The following is an 11238-nucleotide window of genomic DNA, read 5'->3' on the forward strand; positions in this document are numbered from 1 at the left end:
GGGGCTACACTGGGACAGGCCTATCCAGGGCGGGGCTACACTGGGGAATGGCCACACTGGGGCGGGGCTATCCCGGGGCGGGGCTATCTAGGGGAGGGTCTACACTGGGGTGAGGCTATTCCGGGGCTACACTGGGACAGGCCTATCCAGGGCGGGGCTACACTGGGGAATGGCCACACTGGGGCGGGGCTATCCCGGGGCGGGGCTATCGAGGGGAGGGTCGACACTGGGGCGCGGCTACACTGGGACAGGCCCATCTGGGGCGGGGCTACACTGGGACAGGTCTATCCAGGGCGGGGCTACACTGGGGCGTGGCTACACTGGGCGGGGCTATCCAGGGGAGGGTCTACACTGGGGCGGGGCTACCGGGGCGGGACCTATCCCGGGGCATCGCTACAATGGCATCAATGTCACCTGCAGATAAACAGAAAGCTCAGAACACCACAGGTGACTCCACGGCTACAGGCCAGCATTCTCCGATGGTGTTATTCCCCGCCGTGTAGCGATGATAATCCTAATCTGCTGTGATGGCAAATCACCACGTACGGTAATAACGTGAAGATTACGGCACTGGTGTCTGAGCCGCTCCATTGCATTAGGCACCCAGAAGTCCCCCCTCACTCCACCTCAATCCCAGGAGTCCCACCTCACCCCACCTCACCCCACCTCATTCCCAGAAGTTCCCCTTCACTCCACCTCAATCCCAGGAGTCTCACTTCACCTCAGCTCAATCCCAGGAGTCCCACCTCACCCCACCTCATTCCCAGAAGTTCCCTCTCACCCCACCTCATTCCCAGGAGTCTCACCTCACCCCACCTCATTCCCAGAAGTCCCCCCTCACTCCACCTCAATCCCAGGAGTCCCCCTCACCCCAGCTCATTCCCAGGAGTCTCACCTCACCCCACCTCAATCCCAGGAGTCCCACCTCACCCCACCTCATTCCCAGAAGTTCCCCCTCACTCTACCTCAATCCCAGGAGTCCCCCTCACCCCACCTCATTCCCAGAAGTTCCCCCTCACTCCACCTCATTCCCAGGAGTCTCACTTCACCTCAGCTCATTCCCAGGAGTCCCACCTCACCCCACCTCATTCCCAGAAGTCTCACCTCACCCCACCTCATTCCCAGGAGTCTCACCTCACCCCACCTCAATCCCAGGAGTCTCACCTCACCCCAGCTCATTCCCAGGAGTCTCCCCTCACCCCAGCTCATTCCCAGGAGTCTCACCTCACCCCACCTCAATCCCAGGAGTCCCACCTCACCCCACCTCATTCCCAGGAGTCTCACCTCACCCCACCTCAATCCCAGGAGTCTCACCTCACCCCACCTCAATCCCAGAAGTCCCCCCTCACCCCAGCTCATTCACAGGAGTCTCACCTCATCCCACCTCAATCCCAGGAGTCCCCCCTCACCCCAGCTCATTCCCAGGAGTCCCCCCTCACCCCAGCTCATTCACAGGAGTCTCACCTCACCCCACCTCAATCCCAGGAGTCCCACCTCACCTCAATCCCAGGACTCCCATCTCACCCCATGTCAATCGCAGGAGCTCAGGCTAGGTAACATTGGCATCACTGCGAGCTGCACCCACCATCGAAACCATCAGAGGCTATAGTGAATGGGTTAGATTTACCCAGCGGGCTCTGACCAGCATACCCCCTGGTCCAATCTCCACTCCAGCATGTCCATGTCAGCTGTCCTGGACACAGGCCAAGGGACATGCGTTGCTTACACTATGCACCAGGGGGAGCGCTGGAGCCACTGGCACGTCCAGCGTACAGGAAGAACGTGTGGCCAGAGCATGGCTATAGTCTGCTTTTATCTTTCATATATTGTCCATTTTCGAGTTAAATCAACCAGCTATTGCTGTGAAACTATCCGACATTTGAAACAGTTACAACGATCTAAGTCAGGCACAAACTGTCTGTCAGTCACTCTGATTTATACCGTGGGGACAATGTAGCGAGGGCCATTACTCTGTATCTAACCCGTGCTGTACCTGCCCTGGGAGTGTTTGATGGGACAGTGTAGAGGGAGCTTCACTCTGTATCTAACCCGTGCTGTACCTGCCCTGGGAGTGTTTGATGGGACAGTGTAGAGGGAGCTTTACTCTGTATCTAACCCGTGCTGTACCTGCCCTGGGAGTGTTTGATGGGACAGTGTAGAGGGAGCTTTACTCTGTATCTAACACGTGCTGTACCTGCCCTGGGAGTGTTTGATGGGACAGTGTAGAGAGACTTTACTCTCTATCTATCCCATGCTGTACCTGCCCTGGGAGTCTTTGATGGAACAGTGTAGAGGGAGCTTTACTCTGTATCTAACCTGTGCTGTACCTGCCCTGGGAATGTTTGATGGGACAGTGTAGAGGGAGCTTTACTCTATCTAACCCGTGCTGTACCTGTCCTGGGAATGTTTGATGGGACAGTGTAGAGGGAACTTTACTCTGTATCTAAACTGTGCTGTACCTGCCCTGGGAGTCTTTGATGGGACAGTGTAGAGGGAGCTTTACTCTGTATCTATCCCATGCTGTAGCTGCCCTGCGAGTGTTTGATGGGACAATGTAAAGGGAGTTTACTCTGTATCTATTCCGTGCTGTACCTGCCCGGGGATTGTTTGATGGGACAATTTAGAGTGAGTTTTACTCTGTATCTAACTCATGCTGTACCTGCCCTGGGAGTGTTTGATGAGACAGTGTCGAGGGAGCTTTACTCTGTTTCTAACCCGTGCTGTACCTGCCCTGGGAATGTTTCATGGGACAGTGTAGAGGGAGTTTTACTCTGTATCTAACCCGTGCTGTACCTACCCTGGGAATGTTTGATGGGACAGTGTAGAGGGAGTTTTACTCTGTATCTAACTCATGCTGTACCTGCCCTGGGAATGTTTGATGGGATAGTGTAGAGGGAGCTTTACTCTATATCTAACCCGTGCTGTACCTGCCTAGGGAATGTTTGATGGGACAGTGTAGAGGGAGCTTCACTCTGTATCTAACCCTGTGCTGTACCTGCCCTGGGAGTGTTTGATGGGACAGTGTAGAGGGAGCTTTACTCTATATCTAACTCATGCTGTACCTGCCCTGGGAATGTTTGATGGGACAGTGTAGAGGGAGCTTTACTCTGTATCTAACTCATGCTGTACCTGCCCTGGGAATGTTTGATGGGACAGTGTAGAGGGAGCTTTACTCTGTATCTAACTCATGCTGTACCTGCCCTGGGAGTGTTTGATGGGACAGTGTAGAGGGAGCTTTACTCTGTTTCTAACCCGTGCTGTACCTGCCCTGGGAGTGTTTGATGGGATAGTGTAGAGGGAGCTTTACTCTATATCTAACCCGTGCTGTACCTGCCCTGGGAGTGTTTGATGGGACAGTGTCGAGGGAGCTTTACTCTATATCTAACTCATGCTGTACCTGCCCTGGGAATGTTTGATGGGACAGTGTAGAGGGAGCTTTACTCTGTATCTAACTCATGCTGTACCTGCCCTGGGAATGTTTGATGGGACAGTGTAGAGGGAGCTTTACTCTGTATCTAACTCATGCTGTACCTGCCCTGGGAGTGTTTGATGGGACAGTGTAGAGGGAGCTTTACTCTGTTTCTAACCCGTGCTGTACCTGCCCTGGGAGTGTTTGATGGGATAGTGTAGAGGGAGCTTTACTCTATATCTAACCCGTGCTGTACCTGCCCTGGGAGTGTTTGATGGGACAGTGTCGAGGGAGCTTTACTCTGTATCTAACCCCCTGTACCTGCCCTGGGAGTGTTTGATGGGACAGTGTAGAGGGAGCTTTACTCTGTTTCTAACCCGTGCTGTACCTGCCCTGGGAGTGTTTGATGGGATAGTGCAGAGGGAGCTTTACTCTGTATCTAACCCGTGCTGTACCTGCCCTGCCCTGGGAGAGTTTGATGTTGACACGAATGGTGAAACATAAGTAACATGTTTCCTTCTTTGCCTGGAGATGGGACTATATTGCCCCTTGCCCTGATTTGAAGCGACTCAGTGGGAGCCGCTCCTGGAATTTCCTCACGTAGTCTCCCAAACGGCCAACATAACAGCGACCGAGAATTGCAGAAACCTTGTTCCTGCCCTTCTGCAGGATTTACCCAGACCTTCCTCTGAAGGTAGAGCAGCTGATGGTGAGAATCCCCGAGAGTTTTAACCCTGTGATGTTGTGAAACTCACTTGTTGTACAGGACGATGTCGGGAATCCAGATCATCTCGGAGGGGACACGGATTGAGGTAACGTTGTCAAACTCTGCAGGATCCCACGTGAGTTTATAGTCATACCATTCCTGGAGAAAAACAGAGGGAAATCAGGAATAGGGCGAGTGTAACGTGGAGCTGTCACAGTGCGTGATCAGACCTGGAGGGACCAGTACGGAGAGTATGGAGGTCAACGTTCACACAGAGGGTAAATACTCCCAGTGCAGGCCATAAATGATACAGACGCCCATTGAGATCATCCACTTAGAGCAACCCAACATCGCCGTTCAATGCCAGTAACAAGCTTTTAAGGAATTAAAGGGTAATTAAACTGAGAGGAATCTTCACATCAACATTAACTGGAAATCACAATTTCACTTCCTCCCTTCCTGGCACTGAAATTACATCTGGGACCGATCGATTTCCACGGTCCACACCAACAGACCCATCCGATCCCCTCACTCCACACCATCAGGTCCATCAGACCCCCTCGGTCCACACCAACAGACCCATCCGATCCCCTCACTCCACACCATCAGGTCCATCAGACCCCCTCAGTCCACACCCACAAACCTATCCGAGCCCCTCGGTCCACACCCACAGACCCATCAGACCCCCTCGGTCCACACCCACAGACCCATCAGACCCCCTCGGTCCACACCCACAGACCCATCAGACCCCCTCGGTCCACACCCACAGACCTATCCGAGCCCCTCGGTCCACACCATCAGGTCCATCAGACCCCCTCGGTCCACACCCACAGACCTATCCGAGTCCCTCGGTCCACACCCACAGACCCATCAGACCCCCTCGGTCTACACCATCAGACCCATCAGAACCCCATGGTCCACACCAACAGACCCATCAGACCCCCTCGGTCCACACCCACAGACCCATCAGACCCCCTCGGTCCACACCCACAGACCTATCCGAGCCCCTCGGTCCACACCAACAGACCCATCAGACCCCCTCGGTCCACACCCACAGACCCATCAGACCCCCTCGGTCCACAGCATCAGGTCCATCAGACCCCCTCAGTCCACACCCACAGACCTATCCGAGCCCCTCGGTCCACACCAACAGACCCATCAGACCCCCTCGGTCCACACCCACAGACCCATCAGACCCCCTCGGTCCACACCCACAGACCTATCCGAGCCCCTCGGTCCACACCAACAGACCCATCAGACCCCCTCGGTCCACACCCACAGACCCATCAGCCCCCTTCGGTCCACACCCACAGACCTATCTGAGCCCCTCGGTCCACACCCACAGACCCATCAGACCCCCTCGGTCCACACCCACAGACCTATCCGAGCCCCTCGGTCCACAGCATCAGGTCCATCAGACCCCCTCAGTCCACACCCACAGACCTATCCGAGCCCCTCGGTCCACACCATCAGGTCCATCAGACCCTCTCGGTCCACACCCACAGACCTATCCGAGCCCCTCAGTCCACACCATCAGACCAATCAGACCCCCTCGGTCCACACCCACAGACCTATCTGAGCACCTTGGCCTGCACCATCAGACCCCCTCGGTCCACACAACAGACCCCCTTGCTCCACACCAACAGACCCATCAGACCCCAATACATGTCTCCAGATAGCCCTGAAGCCCAGTGCCTGTGATATGTTCACAGAGCACAGCACACACAGCTACTAACATGGCAGGCAGCTCTCTCGGAAGCCTCCGGAAATCTGCCAGGTTCTGTTTATTATTAACCCTGCACTTGCAGTACACAATACTTCCACATCCACAGCGTGGAGCTACAAACATTACAAGCTTACAGACATTACACTTCTCCCTCCTTAATGAAGAAGCCATCACAACAAACATCATACATAACTTTCCTGTTTATACATAACACAGGATATAAATTTATTTTTTTCCCCTATTTACAAATGTAACTTTACCACTTGGTTTCTGTTTCGAAGAGGATACCTTCATTCTCGAACAGAACCTTCCAAACATGGTGTCGATTTCACACTCATTTGAGGCTCATCCTGAGGAAAGTTTTCCTCCATGGAATTTCCTTGATTTTCATTTGCACTCACTCTAACTTCAGGCTCTTTGTTTTCCTGCCTCGGACTCAGACTTTCATTCTGATTCTCTCCTGGATTTGTTTCCTGTACATTGGATTTAGGATTTGCTACTGGTGTATCAAAACTATCTGATGAGTCAGAAATAATTGAATCATTCCCACCTTCAACTCCTTCCATGTCTGTAGGTAAAATGTGATCAATATGAACAAACCTAACCTGTCCATTATCAAACATCTTTACCAAATATCTTTGGACCACATATCTTCACCACTCTTCCGGGTAACCACTTTAACCATTTATGGTGATGGTTCTTCACTCTCACCTTCTGGTTTAATTTCACACTTCTCTCTTTTATTCTACCTCTATCATTATTCTCTTTCTGTCTTAATTGTGTCTCTTCTACGGACTGTGCCAAATTTGGCTTTAACAACGAGAATCTGGTTTGTGGCTGTCATTTGAGAAACAACTCTGCTGGTGTTCTACCAGTAGTTGTATGAGGAGTATTTTGATATGTAATCAAAAAATTAGCCAATTTGTGATCCAATGGCAATTGTCGTTTCCTTGGATTTGGATCTAACATTTGTTTTATGAGGGCACGTTTTACAATTTGTACAGTGCGCTCTGCTGCACCATTCGAAGCAGGATGGTATGGTGGAACCTTGGTATGTTTCACACCATTTTTGCTCGTGAATTCTGCAAATTCTTCTGAACGAAATTGTGGTCCATAATCCGAAACAATCTCTTCAGGGAGGCCAAATGAAGAAAATAATCTTCATAAAATGTCCAATGTTTTTCTTGTTATTTTCCACATTGGGAACACCTCAACCCACTTCGAATGGCTATCAATCACAATGAACAATTGTTGTCCTTCTAACTCAGCAAAATCAATATGTAGCCTTCGCCACACCCTGGGAGGCTATTTCCATGGCTGTAATGGTACTGGTGGTGGTTGCTTGCTTACCGATTGACATGTCGTACACTGACTCACGCTGTACTCTATACCTTTATCAAGACCTGGCCACCATAAATAACTGCTTGCAAAACTCTTGGTCAAGCACATTCCCAGGTGCTGGTCATGGAGGTCTCCTAATAATTTGGACCTGAATTTATTTGGTATAACCACTCTTGCAGCCCACATGATACAACTTTATTGACTGATAACTCATTCTTACGAATGAAGAATGGATGTGTATCTTTGTCTGTTACCTGGTTTGGCCATCTATTTGCAATATACTCATAAAGCTTTGACATCACTGGGTCACGTTTGGTTGCTCTACCAATCTCTTCAGCTGTGACTGGCAGTTCATCAATGTATGAAAAATAAAACACTTCTTCCCTATTGGGTGTAACTTGTGATGGGGAAGGCAATCTAGACATTGCATCAGCATTACTGTGATCAGCTGATCGTCTGTATTCAATATCATATGTATATGCTGACAAAATTAAAGCCCATCTCTGCATTCAGGCTGCAGCTAATATTGGAACTGGGGACTTTGGATGGAGGATTGCTGTTAGGGGCTAATGGTCCGTAACGATGGTGAACTTACGACCATACAAGTATTTGTGAAACTTCTTGACCCAAAAATTAATGCCAAAGCTTCCCTTTCAATTTGCGCATAATTACTCTCACTGGCACTGAGAGTGCGTGAAGCAAAAGCAATTGGTCTCTCCTCCCCACTACTTAATACATGAGAAATTACTGCCCCAACTCCATACGGAGAGGCATCACATGCTAGCTTAATCTCCTTCGATATGTCATAGTGAACTAACATGGTGCTCTCTACCAATTTGCTTTTACACTCCTTGAATGCTGTATCACATTCTTTTGACCACTTCCAATGCACCTGTCTTTTCAAAAGTTCATTCAGTGGATGTAATACTGTAGCCAAATTTGGTAGGAACTTCCCATAATAGTTTAAAAACCCAAGATTGAACAAAGTTCAGTGACATTCGTGGGAGTGGGTGCATTTCTGATCGCATCCAATTTTTCCATGGTTGGATGTAAACCATATTTGTCTGCTCTGTACCCTAAGTATTCCACTGAGTTTTTAAATAACTCACACTTACAAGCAGACACTCGTACTCTGTGCTTCTCTAGCCATTTCATTCAATATGTTATTAGGAATTTGCCTATTTGGTGCTGAAATTAGTATGTCATCCAAATAACATACTACCCCTCCAATACCTTGCAAAATCTGGTTCATCACCCCTTGGAATATGGCAGGGGCAGAAGACACTCCAACTGGTAGCCTATTAAACTGATATAGGCCTAGATGAGTATTTATAGTCAAACATGACTTAGACTCCTCATCTAGTTCAAACTGTAAGTAGGCATTCATAAGATCCAGTTTTGAGAAGATCTAACCACCTGTCAGTGTTCTGAACAAATCTTCTATATTCGGCAATGTATTGGGGACATTACCCTCTAGAGCCTGGTTTACGGTTACTTTATAATCACCGCACAATCTTACCTTATCATCGGACTTAGGTACAACAACAATGGGTGTAGCCCATTTTTTTACATCGGTCTATCTTACAAATAATGTTCTCAGTCTCTAGTTTTTTGAGATCTTGCTCAACTTTCTCCTTGAGTGCATATGGTATGGAACATGGCTTGTAGTAAACCGATCTAGTGTCCTTCAGTACCCTGACACTCGCCTTCAAGCCTTGGATCGGACTGCCCGTTTCGCAGATCACCTGCGGATACTTCTTGATAACCTCATCTGTTGATGAAAATCTCGTTTCCATACAGAAAATGTTACTCCAATCCAGCTTCAGTGCGCTCAATCAATTTCTTCCTAGTAAGGCAGTCTTGTCTCCTTTCACTACTATTAGAGGCAAGTTCTGAAATTGATCTTTATATTTCTGATACGACCTACCACAGGAATTTTCTCTCCCGAGTAGCCTCGCAGCTCTATCTTGGATTTCTCCTGTTGGAAATCTCGCAATTTGTCGTGATATAGTGACTCTGGTACGACACTCATGGATGCACCCATGTCAATTTCCATTGGTATCTTGAATCCCGCAACATCTATGTGGATTTTGATGCTTTCCGAATCGCTGTCCATTAACCTTGTGCTCCTGATGACGTGTAACCCTAACATCTCCTCGTCCTGTTGTTTTTCTTCCATGCTATGTAGTCTCTTTGGATTTCTACTCATAGCTTTGAATGCTGGACTCATAGCTCTTAAAGCTGGTTTACCCTTCAGTCGGCATGCCTTCGCAAGATGCCCAGTCTTTCTGCAGAAGAAACACTCTGCCTTCACATATGGACAACTTTGAGCGATGTGTTGTCCCAGGCACCTATAGCACGACTTTGACGTTCTGTTAGAATTTCCAGTTTCTGAGACTTTGGGCCCCCACCGCCTTTTACCTTGAACCTGCAGGCGATTTACCTCGGTTGACTGATGACCGTAATTATTATTTAATTCTCGGGAATATTGTTCAGCCATGCCCATCGACCTCGCTGTCTGACAAGCAATCTCAAAAGTCAAGTCATCCATCGTCAATAACTTCCTTCTGATCGCATCATTTTTCACCCCACAAACAAAACGATCCCGCGGTTTTGCAAGTTTCCAAAATTACAGTGCATCGATAGCTTTTTTAATGGTACAATGTAATCACTGATGCTTTCATCAGTCTTTTGATTCCGAATCCAAAAACGATAGCTTTCATCAATTTCTAACATTTTGGGGTTATCGTGCTGCTCCAGCTTAATTAAAATCTCTTTAAGCATTGTGTTCTTTGGCTCGTCAGACACAAGCAGATTTACAAGGGTTTTGTACAATGCTGGACCTGCCTCCAATAAGAAGATCACTCTCTTACATTCCAACACAGCCCGGTTCTGGACTGCATTGTCTGGAACTTTGATTATGTTATTTGCAGTGAAATACATTTCTAGCCAATCCACATTGCTTTAAAACGTTCCTGGTCATGTCTATATTCCCCCAAATGACTGATTACAACTGCCATTTTAATCTCTAGCTGGTCACACCATGTGCTGTATTTTACCTCGGATTTTGTAGCTTTTTCCAAAGATAGAAACTTCCAAAGTCTCTCTGTCGGCTGGCTGAATCCTTCCCCAACACAATTTAAGTTTAAATCATCCGAAAAATCCCATCTCGCCACCAACTGTGATATATTCACAGAGCACAAGCACACACAGCTCCTAACATGGCAGGCAGCTCTCTCAGAAGCCTCCGGAAATCTGCCTGGTTCTGTTTATTATTAACCCTGCACTTGCAGTACACAATATGTCCACATCCACAGTGTGGAGCTACAAGCATTGCAAGCTTACAGACATTACAGTGCCCAAATAGGAAGGGTGGCCCTAGCTGGATGAGGTGCTGGAAGCGGAGCGTATGCTGGTTCAACACCGGCTATTACCCTGCACACGCTTGGGAGCCTCCTCAGCCACGGGTCCCATTAACCTGTGTCTAAACACTAGCCACGTGGGTCTTGTCCCTTTGGGGACTTGGTGTGGAGGCCCTCAGACATGGCGATTGGCTTCCGCTCCTGTCAAGTTGGTCCAATGAGGGGTTTCCACCAACCAACCTCAGGCCCTCAGCTGGCTCCGTAGCTGGGGCAGGGAACTTTACCTTCAGAGAAATGACTCACCTGCTTGAGCCACACATTGGTGGTCATCATCTGGTTTTTCTCATCCTATTCCAAGGAGGGAGAAAAAAATCACAATTAACCACAACTTCATAGTCAATATAAAAATAAATCATTTAAGCGGATCAGAAATAACGGAAGCAGAAATTTCCCGTGTGTGTGCGTTAGTGACCAAATTGTAACCCATTCATTGGGATATTGTCCCTTCAGGAGGCATTGAACCATTTTGAAACAGCTCAGTTCCGTACATTAATCAAAGTTAAAAAGACCAAACTTGTATTTATATAGCGCCTTTCACCACAACAGGATGTCCCAAAGCGCTTTACAGTCAATGAAGTCCTTTTTTGACACGTAATCACTTTTGTAATGTGGGATACGCGGCAGCCAACTTGCG

The 11238-nt window shown here is 48.7% G+C and overlaps 1 protein-coding gene across 1 annotated transcript in view; it reads right to left on the reverse strand.

Moving 5' to 3' along the window:
* Positions 1-10874, reverse strand: part of LOC139272552 (neuronal acetylcholine receptor subunit alpha-2-like) — a 63092-nt gene extending 52218 nt beyond the window's left edge. The window contains exons 1-2 of the mRNA XM_070888610.1: positions 10848-10874; positions 4165-4274 (exon numbers count right to left, since the gene is read on the reverse strand). Of these exons, the coding sequence (XP_070744711.1) occupies positions 4165-4274; positions 10848-10874 (137 nt within the window). The remainder of the gene's footprint in view (positions 1-4164; positions 4275-10847) is intronic.
* Between the last annotated feature and the right edge of the window lie 364 nt (positions 10875-11238).

This window comes from Pristiophorus japonicus, chromosome 9 (genome assembly GCF_044704955.1).
Source record: "Pristiophorus japonicus isolate sPriJap1 chromosome 9, sPriJap1.hap1, whole genome shotgun sequence".
In the NCBI taxonomy this organism is placed as follows: Eukaryota; Metazoa; Chordata; class Chondrichthyes; family Pristiophoridae; genus Pristiophorus; species Pristiophorus japonicus.